The sequence below is a fragment of the Melanerpes formicivorus genome, unplaced genomic scaffold, assembly GCF_026170545.1.
Source record: "Melanerpes formicivorus ecotype bairdi unplaced genomic scaffold, bMelFor1.0.p_v2 SCAF_58, whole genome shotgun sequence".
Lineage (NCBI taxonomy): Eukaryota > Metazoa > Chordata > Aves > Piciformes > Picidae > Melanerpes > Melanerpes formicivorus.
This window is the reverse complement of record NW_027142410.1, coordinates 4,677,100-4,696,828: the sequence shown is the minus strand read 5'-3', so window position 1 is coordinate 4,696,828 and position 19,729 is coordinate 4,677,100. Positions and strand designations below refer to the sequence as shown.

Sequence of the window (19,729 nt, the reverse complement as noted above, 5' to 3'; positions counted from 1 at the left end):
TTCTGTGGACACCCTCGGGGATCAAAATGTTTATCTCATAAGTGAGAGGCCCGAAAGTGAACAGAAGCCGTTCTGGGTTCTGCACACAGGTCTCTGCAGAGGAAGTGTATGTCCTCAGGAGTAACTCAAGTTTCACAGAGGTCTTTCAGGAGCAGTGTACTTCTTGCTGATAGACTTCTTGTACATTATACTACTGTTCAAGTCATTCTTGGTGTTTTGTTGCTCATTTTGGACACCTGCCAATTATTGTTCCCAGCTGCAAAATGTGTGTGGTCCCTACTGTCTACCAGAAACTGGAACATATAGATGGAACTCGAGCCTGACTATATTTCCCATGTGCTTTTCTCCTACATATGCAGACAGCTTCTCTTTGCTAAGTCCTAGCTGGGTTCCTAAAGGTTGAAGACTATTCCTGTGGTGCTTTGCCTGCTAGAGGTACCTGCTTCACTGTACATGGTAAAACCTCTGTCCTATTTTTGCTGACAGGAGCTAGAATCCCTCTTGCTCTGGTGGCGTGTGCTATGTCACATTCTTGATCTTAACAGCAATATTCCCTGTCATCAAGAGTGTCTGCATATAGAACAGGTGGCATGCAGTGCTCTGTCACCGTATTAGCACGTCCAGCATAAACTGGGCATCATCCTTTTCACCAGCCCAGTTCCCTCTCTCTTTCCTGAGCACAAGTAGTTAATCAGTCACTCAGGAGGATGTAGGACTTTCCCAACAACATGCTGCAAAGATGCTAAGGTTACCAACTTTCCTAAGCTTTTAACTTTGTTTTATTCCCTCACTATTTCTGATCCCTCTTTTTGCTCCTGGACTGTTTTTTCCTGACTTTCCTTTCCTTTCCCCCCTGAACTCTAATAGAAGCAGATAATACCCTAATGAACTCTAATGGGAGCAGATAATACCCTAATGAACTCTAATGGGAGCAGATTATACCCTAATGAACTCTAATGGGAGCAGATTATACACAAACCCCATTCTGCAGGGTCTTTTTGGTATGGTTTTGGCATACCAAGACACCTGACACCAGGGATATTTGTTCTGCCTCGGAATTGAGTGAGCAATCTGGAGAACCATTGTAGGACTGCAGAGCTGCACAAGATGCTCCCCCCTACGAAACACAAGCAGGAAGAAAGGTACTCAGCATCGCCTAGCGCAAGCATTTCTGCAAATAGAGGAAACACTAACAGCCCGTGTCAGCAGGCTGAAAACACCTGCTTGATCTGGTTTTTTGTGGTCACAAGGACTATGTGCCACCCTAAGTTTCACTGCCGGGTGCCCAGGGCACACCATACTTCACCCAGGGTCAGAGAGGGAGAAGCACATTCCCCTGTGGTGCCACCCTGTGGGGTAATGACAGATGACTGGGCTCTGTCGGTCCAGACCTCCCTAAAATACTCAGTAGTGTGTGAACTTCCCCTCAGTGAAATGAAGAAGAATCCTGCAATTCCAGTTATGTACCATGTAACTAGGCATGACTTGGAGACAGGCAAGTGGAGAGCCCTCTGCTGTTTCTTGGCTCATCCACCTACATGAGTAACTCCTAGAACATCTTCTTCAATGCAGAAAAGAGGGAATAACAGCATGAGTGGGTTTGAAACTTACTCTGCAGGTACCTGAACACTGGCATGGTCTAGAGAGAGAACCTGGACAGTCTGTAATTCAGCTTCCTTCTTCCTGCATGGAAAAAGTGTTCTGACACAAAACAAGTGTTTATCAGGCATCAAAAAATTCCCCTGGTATGGTACCTTTAGGGTTCACCAAGCAGAGCTTTGCTGCAAGAAGAGGCTTCAACAAGAGGTTGCTGTGACAAGAACCTCAGTGGCTGGTTTACTTCCTACAAGCATTTCTTGCTCACTGTCTGCCACATCCACATCTGGACAAGGGCCCTCCAGCAAGCAGCAGGTCTGTTGATCATTCTCAAAGTCAGCTAACTGCTGCTTATGCTGCTGCTTTTTTCTCCTTTTCCACTACTAGTCACAGAATCATAAAAACATTCAGGTTGGAAAAGACCCCCAGGATCACTGAGTCCAACCCAGAACCCTACTCTACAAGGGTCACCCCTAAGCCATATTCCCAAGCACCACACCCAAACAACCTTTAAACACACCCCGGGCTGGGGACTCCACCACCTCCCTGGGCAGCACTTTCCAATCCCTGATGACTCTTGATGTAAAAAAATGTTTCCTAATGTCCAGTCTAAACCTACCCAGTCACAGCTTGAGGCCATTCCCTCTTGTTGTATCACTGATTGTCTGCGAGAAGAGACCAGCAGCAGCCTCTCTACAATGTCCTTTCAGGTAGCTGTAGAGAGCAATGAGGTCTCCTCAGACCCTCCTCTTTTCCAAACTAAATAGCCACAGCTCCCTCAGTTGCTCCTCATAAGATTTACCTCCTCATAAGATTTATCTCCAGGCCCTTCACCAGCTTCATTGCCCTCCTCTACACTCTGCAGCCATCAGATTGCCAGAAATTACAAAACACATGAAAATATGAAACACAGAGGAGAAAATGAAAACTTCTAGAACCATAAGCTGAGCAGATGAAGGGTATCCTCTCAGGGAAGACACAGACTGAGTATTGTGTCTTCCATAGTAATGTACACTTGCCTCTTCTGTGCCATAAAAAAAAAAAAGCCACCTACCATCTGAAATCCACCAACATGGTACACTGGCAAGATATCTAGGAACAAGGTGGTCTTAGGTGGTAGCTGCCAAACTAATCACTTTAGGAAAGTTTCTCCAAGAAACAGAAGCAGCACAAACATGAGGCTGATCGGGCTCCAGAGGGCAGCACGGATGACAGGATGAAGCTAAGGGATGCTGTAGCTCCCAGCAGATCACAGTGACAGCGACAGCACACGATCAGGAGATGCCCAGAGGCTAAACTAGTTGAGGCTGCAGACATTTTCCTCTTGCCTGGATCGCCATTGGCTAGTGCTGGTGACTCAGCCAGATCTGATGGTATATCTAGCAGCAGCACTCCTGCACGGGCAGAGATAAGGACCTGAACTGGGGCTCTTGCAGGTCTGGAGAATGGATCTGAAGATGTTCCTTGTCTTTGCTGCATTTCTGCTGCACACTACCCTGAGCTTCCCCATTCAGGTGAGAGCACTTCCACGCAGTCTTCTAACTGACCTGGGATGAAGCAGTATAGACCCATTCTGATAAATTCTGAAAACTATTAGCAATATAACATAAAGTCAATCTCGTAACTTAGTGCTTCTCTTCGGCCTGATTTTGATGCTCTTGTTGCTACATTTATGACCTATGGAAGAATAATGCCTTTTACCTCTTGGTTTTTGCAGGACAACTATGAAAACAGCACAGCAAGTAAGTAGGATTTATCCTGTATTCTAAAGACAACTGTTAATTCTTGCCTGTGCACCATGCTCTTTGTCAGGGTGTGAATGACCTGGCTCTGCAGCCTGTGAAAGCACTCTCAGGCCTTTTGGGTAAGGCCATGCTTCCTGATTTGTTCCTGGGCTGAGCACTGAGGTGTTTTACACATACTTTGGGGCATGATTTGTTAGGTTAATTGAGATGTGCTTGAACAGCCTTCAAAACAACCTTTTAATAAGCCATTTTGATGCCTTTACTTTGAGTGTTACAAAAGACTGCTACTCATTTGCCTCCTCAGTGCAGCAGTAAAAGGTGTCAAGAGGAAGCTAGGCTTTGTGCTGGGACAGAAAACAAGTAGTACAGCCTTAGCTAAACAGATTTTGTCCGCTCAGGAAATGGCAAGAGGGAACTGCAGATCTCCAGAGAAGATCTGTAGAGATACCTCTGAAAGTATACTTGAACCCCAACAAGAAACTGCCAGGTTGGGTGTAATGTCTTGTGGGAGAAAGAGGCTTTGGAAAAATGTGCTTGACTTAGAGAAAATAAATGGCTAATGAGAACTGATCAGTTCTTTTGAGGTGTCACTTATGGCATCAAAGCAGAGGGATGATGTAAAAATCATAGTTCATTGTATCTGGAGCCAACTGAGGGGTACGCTTGCCCAGGTTCAAAGTAGTTGCTGGGACAAAGGCATGCAATGAGTTTTAATGTACCATTGTTAACTGCTGTGCTTTTTGAGACAGCTCTCAGTATTTGCAGTGCAGGGAGGAGATGAACTGTGCCATTTTGAAAGGTGCACCATGCCATATGTTCGTCTGATCAAGAGCAAGGCAGATCCTTCTGTGCTCTCAGCTGAGCTTTTAAAAGGGTTTCAGGCTATATGTGCTTGGAACCTGGAGCTGAATTTCCACTGACTTTGATCAGTTAGTCAATCCAGTGCCTCTTGGGTGCATGTATTCTGAATCCAGTCAACTCATACCAAAAACCTTCTTCCTTCCAGAGGTGTTTTAAATGCCACAGATCTCTCTGATGCAGCTGGTAGAAACTAACTGAGCTTCTCTACCACAAACCACCAGCACTGCTGTGGACTTCCATTGCCATGTAATCAAAGAACAGTCTGGACAGAGAGACTGAAGTCTTCTTGGCTCAACAGAAGTGATCCTGTTGCGTATTCTAGATAGATTATGGCTAGGAGAAGGTCCTCTCAGTATGTCTGGTTAATAAAGCAGTGTGAAAAGGAAAAGGCACTGCAAGGGGGCATAGAGCTTGCCACATCTTCCCTTGAGAAAAAAAAAAAGATTAGAAATAAGAACTACTTGGTTTTGGTTAACCATTTTCTGTGTCGGTGACAAGGAAGAGTGCAATTAGTGGCAAGGTGGAAGAGATTGCCAGAAAGGCTTGCAGCATATCCACCACGCAGCAGAACAGGTCTCATTAACTGTAGTCAAAGAATAACACAGATAAAACTGTTTCTACCTTAGGGAAGGCAAACAAGATAACCTTCTAAACGTCTGTGATAATTGTTACAATGAAGTTTCTGCTCAGAAAGTTATATATCAGACCAGACTTTCCACTTCTGTGTATCTAGAAAGCAGCATTTGGTAGAAGTAAGAGGCCTCGCACTAGAAAGAGACCTCAGGACTCAGAATGGTTTCAAACTGCTGAGGTTATTTACCCTATGTTAAATTGGGGCTTTCATCCCATTTTATAGCTTTACAGTTTGACACCATGAAAACAGAGAGGGTTGTAGAGCTGGTTCAACTGCAGCAAGGAAATCCAGGTTCCTTTGTCATTTTCCACACTGGAGCTGATAAAATGCTTTGCTGATTCTCAGAGAGCAAATGGCAAGGATTCTGTCCCTCAGCACCATCTACTGGGAGTGTTCAAAGCTGTTGCTATAAATGTCAATTTAATTTCTATGCCTATGCATTGGTTATTGCACCAGGCTCTACTCCAGGCAAAGGGACCTGCCAAAAGAGTTCCCATGGCTGAGGGGACCTGTGCCATCGAACGCTGTGCAGCTGCATTCAAAATCTAATTTTTCCCTTTTTCTTTTCTTCTTCTTCCTTGCATTTTGCAGCAACAGAAGCTACTATTGAGGTAAGGACAGCTACAGCAGCTCTTTTGATCACTTTGGGGTTCAGCACTATCTAAATTGAGGTCAAGACTCACACGCTCCACCCTGAGCGGGAATGTCTTCCCAGATCAACAATGTAACAAGGAGCAGTTTCCATTCATCTTCCATTTATTGCTCCACAGTTCCCATGCCCCAGGAAGCTTTTGCCTTCTCTGGGGTCATAGACAAAACTTGTTTTTTCATTTCTGCAAGGCAAAGGAAGTGTGGCAATCTGTTTTGTACAGCCATGGCTCCCACAGCTGGACACCCACCCTCACAGCTCCCTTGAAGCAATACTGTCCCAGTTTTGCTGGGACAGAATCCCAAGCCAGCCATTGGCTGCATATAGGCCACTGGCAGTTTGTAGTCAACCAGGACAGGTGACTCGAGCTGCCTCTTAGGTCTATCTCATCCCATAAACCTCACATTCAATGAAGGGAATTTTGCTGAGATCATCCTGACCCTGCTCCTCTTCCCTCTCCTGAGGACTGCCTTTCCATCTAGCATGACTTTTGCTGGGCTGAGTACAACTTTTATACACTGGCATTGATGTGAGCTTTGCTGTTTAATTAAACCTGTTCTAATTTCATCCCGGGGGCTCTTCTCTTTTTCCAGATGCCCCTTCTCTGCTGGGGAGGGGCCATGGGGTGATAGAGCAACTCCTGTAGTCAAGCCCCAGATATGGGCTAAGCATAGGCAAGTATTTACTACAGTGTTGTGAGGTGATACTGGGAGGATTCCATTGGTCATTTCATTAACATTTCACTTCTACTAGTGGGGACATTAATAAAGCTAAAAGATCTGAAGCTTACTCCACACTTCAGATTATGTTTCCAGAGTCTCCTAGGATGATCCCTTTATTATATCCATATTTGCCAAGATATGATACCACAGTAGATGGCTACACATGGTGCAGTATATAAAAGCTCAAGATTGCACTGGTGAAAGATACTTTCAGTGGCAGCCTGCACAATGTGGATCCCTTGTATGTTATGTTATTAACCATTTATGTTTGATGCAAACTGTGAGATAATTCTAATGCAAGATAATTCTTGCAGGTAACTACACAAGAGGATGCATATGGTATGTATTATTCAGTGTCGATGTAGTGATTGTTAGCCACCCAGTTACTCCTGAAAATAACTCATGCTTAACCCAGATTGATCTTAAAGAAGACATGCTAGATCAATACACTCCCTGTAACACTTTGTGCAAAGCAGTCTCTTGGGCCAGTTGTTTGGACTTGCTGAAAATCTTCAGCTGTTAACTGTTACCAAAAATAGCTCTGCTTGGATAATGTCCTGACTTAAGTCACTTGCAAAAGTTAGGGCAAGCACAGAGGCCATGTGCCTGCGCTCTTTATTGATGTCAAGACTTACTGCATAACATTCAGAGCTGGCTGATTCTGCTCCTGACTCTGGGCCTAGCTGAGGAGATCTGTCTAACCCATGGAACAGGAATGCAGTTAAACCGATTTAATTGCTTTTAAGTGGTTTTCAAGAGGCCCAGCACATCCAGCAGCGAGCAGGAGGACACTCTCCATCCTTTCTTGCTCCTAGTGACTTGTGTTGGGGGTTTGGGGGCGAAGTGTGTGGGCAGAACTGTGCTGAGTGTGCAAAAGGAGCCATGCAGGAATTTGGGACACCACTGAGTTAGAAGAGACATCTTCACCCTAAAGTGGGATGTCTAGGGTGAAAAACAGAAGAGAAGGAAAGAGAATGCTCTTGGCACTGGATTCATGACAAAACTGCAGCCAGGAGGTTCACAACACGTTTACATGGCTGAACACTACACCGGTCCCTGAAAATAGGCTCTGCAAGTTCTACCTTAGATCAGAATGTGATCCAAGTGAATTCCAGGAAGCTCAGGTTAAAAAATAGGATGCCTCTTTTCTCTGGGAATGAGAAAGTGACACTCTTGTCTTTCTGCACAGAATCTCCACCTACTACAGAATCTGACTTGGAGGATGAAGTTATTTTTAACAGGATTCTGGAGGTTAACAAAGGTAATACCACAAATGCCCTACTTGTAACGGGTGCCTCTTGGTTGCTTCTTGGGGGCGATGTGGGAGGCACAATGTCCTGCCACAATCTGTGCAAATATTTTGCCCATCTTACATACCACCACGTAAAAGATGACCAGAAACAGGCCACAGGGACTGTGTTGTCTGCTGAAACCCCATGCCATCTCACAGTGTCAATCCTGAAGACGATACCAGCTGTTGAAGCAACTAAACCATCCAGGTAGCTTCTTCAGCTTTAGTTCCTGACATCTCTGTCAACTTTTGGACATAAAAAGAGAACTGGGTTATCTGGATGCTTTATTATTTAACTGCCTTTCTTCTGACTGCAAGCATCATTTCCAGTCACATGACTGTGTAGTACAGTCCTGTGCCCTGCTGCAGACTTCCTCTTCCTTGATGCTTCCAAACATTCCCTGCTCAATCAGCTGGATGTTTTCCTGTTTTCCTCTTCAGCAGTCACTCAGGAAGCTTTACTACTGTCTGTAGAGATGGACACCAAGCATTCCTACATTTTTCTCTAGACAATACTCACCCTCTCTTTAGTTTGCTTGCCTTCTTACTTTGCCTTCTTGGCACCTGCTGCCTTTGCCCAGCACCCTTCCTGGGCAGATATTTGATGCCATTTGTTCAGTGTCATCTAATGGACAATGAAACAGTACCAAGATACAGCATCCCTCTCACTACTGCAATTGCTTTCAATTGCTCCCTATCTTCCTTCAACTCCATCCAACAGAGCTGGAGCTTCCCATCTCTCCTCTTAGCTAAGGACACAGCCGCAAAGGTGGAGAAGCAGATAATGATGACCTAGCCCAAAAGACCATTTATAATGCTAGCCAGGAGCAGATGATGAGGGACAAACTGAAGAGAAGGATGAATAGAGAGTGACACTTCTCCAAGGGTGCTTAGCAGGCACCGAGCAATCTATAGCTCAGACACTTCTCTTCTTTCTCTCTCACCACAGACAGCTCTAGGTACTTGTTAGAAGGTGACATAGTTCCACAAAGGGTACGGAGTGCCTTCAGCTGTCGCCAGTGCAACTGGCCCAAGTCCAGCGATGGGATTGTTCGTATCCCCTATGTCTTGGATCCGACCTACGGTAGGTGTAAATCTCAATTAATTTTTCTTTTCAGAATGGATTTTATCCAATAAGCTTTAGGTAGAAACTTACTTCAGGTAGAAACCTACTTCTAGAGGCCACACAAATAGTTGGTTAAATCAACTCTTAGGAGTTCCTTGTGCAAGCACCTGAGAGTAACAATTTACAAAGACCTGGACAGGAAAAAGAAGAGGTTCAATTACTTTGAAGTGTGCATCCACGATGTTTTGGGTCTGGTCTCTTGGACTAAGACAAGTCATTCCCTTTACTGGTACCTGACAGATTCCCTGCCTTTGTCTTGTCTATAGCAGTGTGGTTCCAATGGACTTAATTAGCAAGTTAACTTCCCGTAGCTGTCTCCAGTGTCCAGTCAGAAGATGCATCACCAATCACCACTTCACCTTAAAACAGGAAGTTGAAGAAAAAGAATGCTCCCATTTGAATCCATTTGGACAAATATCTGGATAAAAGGGACCTTGTGCCAGGCTATTGATATCTTAAATGAAAGTCATTACTGAGCAAAAGCTCTGCAATGAATTGACATGAGTGACAGAGCCTAGACTAATGTTGCTATCCCTCATTTACCCTGGTTTTGAGCACGTATGAGAGATTTTAACGACAGCTGCCATTGTCCTTGTGTGACCCCCAAAATGAACCCTTTATTTTCCAGAGGAGAGCCACATCAAAGGGATCCAGGATGCCATGGCAGAATTTGAAGCACTGACTTGCATAAGTTTTGTGAAGCGCAACGAAGAGCGTGACTACCTCAACATTCAATCTGCTGATGGGTGAGTTGAATGATAAATCAATGAGCTCTCTCTACGCTGCTTTTCTGTTCTTCATTCATTCTCTGAGACCTCAGAGTGGGAAGCAGAATGCATTTGGAGGTGAAACTTTATCACAGTGCCTTGGGTACCTTGCTAGTGCCAGGACTCAGGAATGACATCAGAGAATCAGCAAAGACACCAAAGTGATGCAAGAAAAGCACCATTAAGGTGGAAGATTTATCTAAGGTCTTGTATTCACAGATAACTGTGAGTCTTACTTGGGCAGGCAAACCCAAGTTCAACTTGTGAAATAAGCAGTTCTCTGCATCACACTGGCTGTCAAGGGCAGAATTAAAGCCTTTGAGAAAAATGTTCAAAACCTATTGCATCAAAAGTGCTATTCATTGTAGATCCAGCTCTGCTACAGTGTTCAGTATTGGGGGGGTGGGGGGGAGGAAGGAAGAGATTATTTCTAGAGAGTCAAAGTCACTGTTTGAGTAAAGACAGAATCAGGAGTTTCCATGCCAGGAAGCTTTAGTCATAACAATATTGTTTGTGGTTCTTTATGATATAGTCACTTTTGCCCTTCTGTAGACTCAACCAGAGTAGGCAGGAAGGAGACCTCCTACTTCCACAAGATATGTGAAGCAAGGTCCTCTGTACTGCTCCTTTGCCTTCCTGGCAATAAATATCCCCTAAGTCTTCTCTTGGTGTGCAATATCTCCCTCAGCTGCTGGTCCAACTATGGGAAAGTAGGAGGTGGACAGATTGTGTCTGTGATGAAAGGAGGGTGCACATGGAAGGGAGTGATTCAGCATGAACTAGAACATGCTCTGGGCTTTTTGCATGAACATTCTCGAAGCGACAGGGATAACTACGTGAAGATCATGTGGGATTACATCAGTCCACGTAAGTACCTCTGAACTCCTCAGTGTAGAAACATCCTGCTGTTGCCAGCTCTTACTTCTTCCCTGAAGGGAGAAGACAGGAAACATGTTCTAAGTACAATGTTATATATTGCAGAAGACAGACCAGACTTCAAGAAATTTGAAAACTCCAAAAACCTGGATCTTCCATATGACTATTCCTCAGTAATGCACTATGGCCCGTAAGTAGCAGCACATAAGGCTTGTGTTGGAACTCAAATCCCATGTTAGAATCAGTTTCTCTAGCTCCCTAATTCCCAGCTTCCCTCTTTCCCCTTCTGAGAAAAACACCAAGGTAGTTCAGACAAGGTGCTCCCTAAGGTTAACTCATTATCCTTTAGCCTTCCACTTGGAGCTCGGATGCAGAAGGCATCTTGAGATTGAGTCCACTTCTAGTACCTGAAGGGGCCTACAAGGATGGAGAAAGACTGTTTTACAAAGGCCTGTAGTGATAGGATGAAGGGTAGTGGCTTCAAACTAGAGAAAAGTAGGTTTAGATTCGATGTTCGGAACAAGATCTTTACCATGAGGGTAGTGGAACACTGGAGCAGATTGCCCAGGGTGGTTGGGGTCCCAGCCCTGGAGATGCTCAAGGTGAGGCTCGACAGGTCTCTGGGCAACCTGATCTAGTTGACAATGTCAACTGCTTACTGCAGAGGGGGTTGGACTACATGACCTTTGGAGACCCCTTACAACCCAGACCATTCTATGATCTTAATCAAACCTATCTGAACAGCACTGTTAGCCAAAACTCAAGTGCTACTCCTGTTCTCCATTGAAAGCATAACATTAAACCCTAAAAGAAATTATTGTATTGAAAGAACATCATTTTTGTGTGTGTGTGTGCAGATATACATTCTCTAATACCACTGGAAAAGCAACTATTGTCCCAATTCCTGACCAATCAGTCCACATTGGACAAAGGCAGGGACTGAGCAACTTGGATGTGGCTAAAATCAACAAACTTTACAGCTGCCGTAAGTATCTCAAAGTCATCCTTCTGTGTTCTACTCAGATCCTTCACAGGGAACTTTGGACACACTCTGAAGGCAGTAGTTTCTAACCCAAAACTGTGAGATTATTCTCCTAAATTCATGGTGCTGCTAGGGTTACTGTGGGAGAGAATGCAAAGGTGAAGCTGGAGGCACATTGTGCTCTGTGAGAAAATGTTTTCTGCTTCCAGGCTAAACCAAACACATTCACCATTGGCCCAAATGGCTGCTGTGCAACAGGCCTAGCTGCATACCATGTTGTACACTTCACTGCAGTAATCTGATTTCTTACAGCTCAGAAGACAACTATAAACTCCACAGAGCTGGACATCCCTGTTCCTCATTGCAGTTTGTACTTAAGGCCTAAGCCAAACCAGCTGTAGGCTCTTCTGAGCTGGAAGTCTCCTGATGCCTTGTCCTGTTTTCAAACGTTGAAGCTAATGTTCTAAATTTGTATTTATTTTTAACTCTTTAACCTCTGCTAGAAGAAGCTCTACCATACAATTGCAAGGGGTTTATTTGGTCAACAGGGAAAAAAATAGGATGAATCACTATTAGCCCTTGCACAGAGGAAAGCCCAAGTCCTCTTCAGCCTAAAACACCACAGTGACATCACATTTGCACCTCACTCTTCAAACACCACTTGATTTTCCCATCTCAGTCACAAACACTTGTCACCATTTGCAATGAACTGAAACCTCTTGCCTCCTTTATGCATCATGCAAAAAAGAGGACAACACTGCTCTTCATGCTTACCAAGATGTACCAGTACTCTGGCACAGATGCTAGCAGATCAGTGAATCAAGACCAGCCCATTCTCAAGAGACTGCAATCATATGAGTGGGAGCTTCTGTAAGCCTGGCTGCTGAATCAAACCTTGTTTCTTCCTCAGATCGCTGCAGCACTATTCTCGATGCAGCATCTGGTTCACTAAGCTCTGCCAACTACCCAAGTAATTACTCAGATAACACCAACTGCGTCTGGCTCCTCCGAACCCGGTCCAAAAAGGTAAACACAGGCTAACATTGCTCCTAGGATATGGCTCAACTTACTTCTTTCTATGTAAAGCACTTTGCATGCCAGTTGCCAGATAAGATCTTTTCCATGGGAGAGATTTCTGATCAGTCCCTACTTCATGTCCTTAAGCCAGATATGGGCAAAGACAGCTGCAGAGCTGTGAATTGGAAAACCTCCCTGTGTTGGACTTCAGGTTTGCAAAATCAAGTCAAAGAAACCTGAGATTGGGAGCATTTAGTCACAGGCCACTTAGATCTGAACCCCTCAAGCAAGGCTGCGCAAACAGTTCTAGTTTGGGACGGGCTGCAGCTTGGATTCAGTCTCTCTTAAAGAATGCTCCATGAAAAAAGTCATATACATATGTCTTAAAGGCTGATTTTCCTCTTCCCTTCCAGATTTCTCTGCAATTTCAGGCCTTTGATCTGCAGAAAACCACAGACTGTCAGGGTGATTATGTTAAAGTTTATGATGGATCTAGCAAGTCTTCTCCAGTTCTCATGGACAAGACCTGTGGATCAAACATACCCAAGGAGCTAGTTGCTTCAAGCAATCTCATGCTTGTAGAGTTCGTCACAGATGGCGCCAAAACAGCTTCTGGTTTCAAAGCCACCTTTACTTCCGGTAGGTCTGAGAACAAGAGTGGCTCAGAAAAACAATCTGTGTCACATCAACCCTCCTCTTCACAGAGGAAAAACCACAGTTTGAGGAACTCCTCCTCTACACAAGACTCCATCTCTTCCTACCTTTCAACATAAAGGATCAGATCTGCAGCGAGATCATTTATTCATGCAGACAGGTGGGGCCATGCTCAGGACAAGGGCATTAGCCAGGTGATTCTGTTTGCCTTGCCTCTCAGATATATGCCATGGCAAAGCATAGGCTACTGAGGATAGCAGCAGTTTAATGTGGCTGCTAGTGATGCTGCATTTGGACTTATTTCTGCTGTGCTGATGCTTAAAGGGACTGCTCCTCTGGAAAAGATGTGGTTTGTCAAGACACAGTTCAGAGGGTGAACCAGGTCACTCAGCTCTATGCCAGCATTTCAATGGTCAGGATCCTCATGATTACTCAAAATACATTCCCTTCAGTCCTATTTAATCAATAACTGAGGCGACAACCACACAAGTTACCACAAGATTCCCAGTCAGTATTCATCAGCTACAGGACATCGTACTTGCCATGGGACAAAAACAAGCACAGAGTTTAAATAAATCCAACAAAGTCCAGTGACTTAACTCTATACCCAAGCAGCAATTTTGCATTGCCTCAGTGTAGTATATATCCTGTCCACTGCAGCTATGGAAGGAAAGAGCCTTACATCTCTGTACCAGTTTGTGTTAATGATCCGTTGTTAACTAGTTATGTTAGCAACTACAAAGCAATCTCAGTTGTCAGATAAAATGTCATTTAACATTTACATATTTTAGAGATACTACAGTTTCTTCAGGAGCTCTGACAGCTAAATATTCTCTACTTTCACTTGCAGTGAGGATCCAAAGAAAACCCAGCACCCGCAACTGACTTGATGAAGAAGAACCAATTCTGTGAAGATCAAAATGATGTGTTTCCTACTTTGCTCATATCCTGGCTTGGATTGGTACAAAATTTAGTTCTAATAAGAATCAAAGTTTTCATCTCCCTGAAGGTTTACTGCCCAAGCCATATAAATGTATGAATTCTCTACATTGAATGTGCTCCTCTTTTTGCCTGCACAGTTAAGTTATTGCCTCTTTCTATTTAACAACTGAATAAAAAGCTTCATATTAAAAAACAAAAGGTTTCCATGGTTTCCATTTCTGTTTTCGTAGAATCATCACAGAATCAATAAGGTTGGAAAAGACCTCAAGGTCATCAATTCCAATCTGTCACCCAACACCTCATGACTACTAAACCATGGCACCAGGTGCCACGTCCAATCCCCTCTTGAACATCTCCAGGGATGGGGACTCCACCACCTCCCTGGGCAGCACATTCCAATGGCTAACAACTCTCTCTGTGAAGAACTTTCTCCTCACCTCAAGCCTAAGCCTCCCCTGGTACAGCTTGAGACTGTGTCCTCTTGTTCTGGTGCTGGTTGCCTGGGAGAAGAGACCAACCCCCACCTGGCTACAACCTCCCTTCAGGTAGTTGTAGAGAGCAAGAAGATCTCCCCTGAGCCTCCTCTTCTCCAGGCTAAGCAACCCCAGCTCCCTCAGCCTTTCCTCACAGGGCTGTGCTCCAGACCCCTGCCCAGCTTTGTTGCCCTTCTCTGGACACCTTCAAGAGTCTCAATGTCCATCTTATATTGTGGGGCCCAGAACTGGACACAGTACTCCAGGTGTGGCCTAACCAGTGCTGTCTCTTCCATACACATGACCACTGCACTATCACTTCTTAGTCCCCCCCACCCTGACTTAGCCACAGGAGTATGTCTCTCTTAAGTATACCACTGATGTCGTCATGGGTTTGGTTAGTCGGCTGAGGAGACCACCTCCAAACTTCACAAATTCATTTCATGATCTTCACAGTCTAGAGCATGAAAAGGTCTTAGATACTGAGTTGAGAGAAAAATATTTGACTGTTGTGATGCCTGATCTCTTGCAAAACAAAACAGGAGGAAATAATACTGCAAAGCTAGAATCTGGTGATGGATCTATGAAGACCAACATCCAAGACAGGTTTTTTTGGAGAGAAATTTCAGATGGGATTCAGCTTTTCCAGAGAGTGATGATAAACTGGTTCCAGGTGATCTAGGATCATATCCTTGAAGGAAGGACAGTGATTTCAATAGATGAGCTTTGTGAAAAGAGCTCTAAAATAATGCTGGTAATGCCTAAGAATTTACTAAGCTGTGACTATCCATGTATTGCTAAAATAATTAGGAGATTTTCTTTGTAAGGGAAATTAATCTGTGTTGAAAAAAACCCCAGAGTTAGTGCATGTTAAGACTTTAATTTCCTTTCTAACTCGTCTGCCACTTCCCTGCCAAGAAGCAACCAGCAGAGTTTAGGCCTCTGTTGCTCTGATCCCTGTTGCACAGGATAGAGGTAAAGCTGGACAGGGGTAAAGACTGCATTAAGTTTCAGCCTGAACACATGGCCACTCTCTTTCTCCAGGACAACTCTCCACAGATACCAAGCAGCCCAGGACCAAACCCACCTAGCCTGGGTAGTACATAGGAGTGTACAGGGGCAGCAAGACTGGGCAACCTGGCTGTGTCTGGAAATGCTTTCAAGCCTAAGGAGTTTCACATCCCCTTGCTGTGGCCATTTCAATCCGAGATGAGACCACCCCAATTTCAATCTGAGGGGAGAAGCCACTCTGCTCAGAGGGATAACATCTCCACCTATTATCCTACAGCACAACATAATCTTTCTCTCACCAACATGCATTAGGCTACAGACAGGGCCACAGGACTACTACTGAGTAACTCAGCCTAGGAATGGCTTCATAAGACTACTTACTACTGAGTGGGTCCAGCTGTGGATCCAAACACACTTTATCTCCAGAAGCAGCAGCAGATAATGCAGAACATCACCTCCACAGACACCATCTTGCCATAGAAAATGCCTGCTGGGCAAGGGAGAGCAGCGATATAAACAACAGCCAGGGGTATTCCGGACAATCCATGTCATCATCAGTGAGTATCTCCCTCAAGCAATCCTAGTGTGGAAACTTCCAGCAAGACAGAGCACCCAGCATACTGGGAGGCAGGTTTCTGTTTCTGAGATGCTGCCCCAGAGGGGTGAAGCTGGGACTTTTGGTGCTGGGTAAGATCTACTCTGGGCACATGGAGACGTTCACCTACACAAAGCCCCCAGGGATGTGACAGAACACCTCTTTTAGGAAACCAGCTCTTGCCCCAAACTACATCCAGTGCAATCCAGCCAAGCCAGCCCCTCTGGAGAGATTCTTAACAGAAATAAAAAGATTGGCAGGAATGCTGCAGGGATGGAAACATGCACGTGTGAGAAAGCATGGGAAGAAGCAGCTGAACAAGGGCTACCAGAACAGCCTGTATCGATAACAAGGCACACCACTCCCATGACACTGCTCCCATGATACTGCACCTAGGAGGATCACAGAGGAATGCATTGTTTAGGGCATGACCAGAGGGTCTAGACTCCATTCAGGCAACAGCATAGACACCTGTCAGTGGAAGATCCTGCACTCACGTGCAAGCCAGTTTGCAGCTACTGCATGTGCCATTCCTTTTTCCTGATAGGCCAGCAGGAAAACAGACATAACCTTCCAGCAATGACAAACAGGTTGTTTCAACACTAGAGGCTCTTCTTTGGGGAGGCACAAAGCTGTAATTTCCCACACTTGTTTCAGCAATGGTTCCCACTCATGGTCTGGACTCTTCTTTACCAGGCACCATGCAGACATAGGACAATTGTATTGTCACCTTGAATCACAGAATCACAGAATTATTGAGGCTGGAAAAGACCTCTGAGATCATCAAGTCCAGCCTATGACCTAACACCACTATATCCACTAAATCCTGCCACCAAGTGCCACATCCAATCTTTTCTTTAAGACCTCCAGTGATGGCTACTCCACCACCTTCCCAGGCAGCCCATCCCAGTGCCTAATCAGGCTTTCTGTGAGGAAGTGCTTCTTAAGATCCAACCTAAACCTCCCCTGGCACAGCTTCATACCATGCCCTCTTGTCCTGTCACTGGTTGCCTGGGAGAAGAGCCTGACTCCCACCTGACTACAGCTTCCTTTTAGATAGTTGTAGAGAGTGATAAGGTCCCTCCTCAATCTCCTCTTCTCCAGGATGAACACCCCCAGCTCCCTCAGCCTTTCCTCATCAGACTTTCCCTCCAGCCCCCTCACCAGTCTCATTGCTCTCCTCTGGACCTGCTCCAGCACCCCTCCTAAAGTGAGTGGCCCAGAACCCCTCACTGGGGTCTTTGTGTTCAGAGTTGTGCTCTTTATACAGAGAGCTGGGGATCCGTCATCTACACCCTCAATTCCTTTCCCACCTGGAGTGCTCTATTTCACTGCCTTGCCCTTGGTTCACTCCCACCCTCCTTTCCACTGAGCTATTTCTGGGGTCTTCACAGAGTAGGGGGATGCATGAAGAGAAGTTCTGGCTCCCCAGTGCCAGCTCTGCTGGTTGCAGGACACAGAGCTGTGTTCAGATCAGGCCTTAAACACACATAGGACTCCCCAGAGTGAGGGGATCAGCCTCAACCAGATCACAGTATCACAGTATAACTAGGGTTGGAAGAGACCTTGAGGATCATCGAGTCCAACCTGTCTTCACAGACCTCACAACTAGACCATGGCACCAAGTGCCACGTCCAATCTCCTCTTGAACACCTCCAGGGGAAGGTGACTCCACCACTTCCCTGGGCAGCACATTCCAATGACGAATGACTCGCTCGGTGAAGAACTTTCTCCTAACCTCGAGTCTAAACCTCCCCTGGCACAGCTTGAGACTGTGTCCCCTTGTTCTGGTGCTGGTTGCCTGGCAGAAGAGACCAACCCCTTCCCGGCTACAACCACCCCTCAGGTAGTTGTAGAGGGCAATGAGGTCACCCCAGAGCCTCCTCTTCTCCAGGCTAAACAATCCCAGCTCCCTCAGCCTCTCCTCACAGGGCTGTGCTCAAGGCCTCTCCCCAGCCTTGTTGCCCTTCTCTGGACACATTCAAGTGTCTCGATGTCCTTCTTAAACTGAGAGGCCCAGAACTGGACACAGGACTCAAGGTGTGGCCTAACCAATGCGGAGTACAGGGCACAATGACTTCCCTGCTCCTGCTGGCCACACTATTCCTAATGCAGGCCAGGATACCATTGGCCTTCTTGGCCACCTGGGCACACTGCTGGCTAATGTTTAGGTGGGTGTCAATCAGCACCCCCAGGTCCCTCTATGTTTGAGAGCTCTCCAGCCACTCTGACCCCAGCCTGTAGCTCTGCATGGGATTGCCGTGGCCAAAGTGCAGCACTCGGCACTTGGACTTGTTGAATGCCATCCCATTGGACTCTGCCCATCTGCCCAGTCGGTCAAGGTCCCTCTGCAGAGCCTTTCCACCCTCTAACTGACTAACATCTGCTCCTAACTTGGTATTATCTGCAAACTTGCTGATGACTGACTCAATCCCCTCATCCAGATCATCAATAAAAATGTTAAAGAGGACAGAGCCCAGTATCGATCCCTGGGGCACACCACTGGTGCCTGGCCACCAGCTGGATGTGGCACCATTCACCACCACTCTCTGGACTTGGCCCTCCAGCCAGTTCCTAACCCAGCACAGAGTGTAGTGGTCCAAGCCACGAGCTGACAGCTTAGACAGCAGTTTGCTGTGGGGGACGGTGCCAAAGGCCTTGCTGCAGTCCAGGTAGACCACATCCACAGGCCTCCCCACATCCACCAGATGGGTCACCTGATCTTAGAAGGAGATCAGGTTGGAGAGGCAAGACCTGCCCCTCCTAAATCCATGCTGGCTGGACCTGAGCCCTTGGCCATACTTCAGGTGTGCAGTTACTGCCGCCAGGATAATCTGCTCCATCACTTTCCCTGGCACTGAGGTCAGGCTGACTGGCCTGGAGTTTCCAGGTTCCTCCATCTGACCCTTCTTGTGGATGGGGACCACGTTGGCCAGTTTCCAGTCATCTGGGACCTCTCCAGTGAGCCTGGACTGGAGGAAAATGATGGAGTGGCTTGGCAGCTCATCTGCCAGCTCCCTCAGCACCCTAGGATGGATCCCATCTGGTCCCATGGACTTGTGAGTGTCCAAGTGGCTCAGCAGGTCCTGAACTAATTCCTCATGGATTACTGAGGCATTACACTACTCCCTGACCCCGTCACCCAGCTCAGGAGGCCACTCCTCCTGAACTCCTCCTGCCTTGCTGTTAAAAATTGAGGCAAAGAAGGTGTTCAGGACCTCAGCCTTTTCCTCGTCTTTAGTCACAGTGTTCCACTCCAGGTCCAATAAGGAGTGCAGGTTCTTCTTGCCCTTCTTTTTAGTGTTAATATATTTGTTACAAGGCTTTTTCTTGTCTCTCACAGAGGTGGCCAGCTTCAGTTCCAACTGGGCCTTTGCCTCTCTATTTTTTTTCCTACATAATCTAACAACTTCCTTGAACATACCTTGAAAAGCCTTCCCCTCCTTCCAAAAGTGATACAGCCTCTTTTTTGCCCCTTAAATCCTCCAGGAGCTGCTTGCTCATCCAGGCCGGTCGCCTTCCCCGCCGGCTCGTCTTTTGGCACATGGGAACTGCCAGTTCCTGTGCCTTCAAGAGCTCCTCTTTGAAGTAGGTCCAACCCTCCTGGACCCCTCAGTTCACGAGGGCTGCTACCCAGGGAACTTTACAAAGAAGTTTCTTAAACAGGCTGAAGTTTGCCCTCCTGCAGTCCAAGGTGAAGGTTCTGTTGGTGCTCCTCCCTATCTCCCTGCATATTGAAAACTTCACTGTCTCGTGGTCACTGCACCCTAGGCAGCCTCCCACGATCA

The 19,729-nt window shown here is 46.1% G+C and overlaps 1 protein-coding gene across 1 annotated transcript; it reads left to right on the top strand.

The window, feature by feature from the left end:
* The first annotated feature begins 3,041 nt into the window (after window positions 1–3,041).
* Window positions 3,042–13,817, top strand: LOC137452724 (astacin-like metalloendopeptidase). Its single transcript, XM_068161373.1, has 13 exons — window positions 3,042–3,110; window positions 3,314–3,338; window positions 5,428–5,447; window positions 6,522–6,546; window positions 7,397–7,468; window positions 8,448–8,582; window positions 9,253–9,370; window positions 10,080–10,258; window positions 10,373–10,457; window positions 11,125–11,252; window positions 12,160–12,275; window positions 12,680–12,905; window positions 13,771–13,817. The coding sequence occupies exons 1-13, from the start codon at window positions 3,042–3,044 to the stop codon at window positions 13,803–13,805; spliced, it is 1,233 nt and encodes a 410-aa protein (XP_068017474.1). The 3' UTR covers window positions 13,806–13,817.
* Window positions 13,818–19,729: the final 5,912 nt, after the last annotated feature.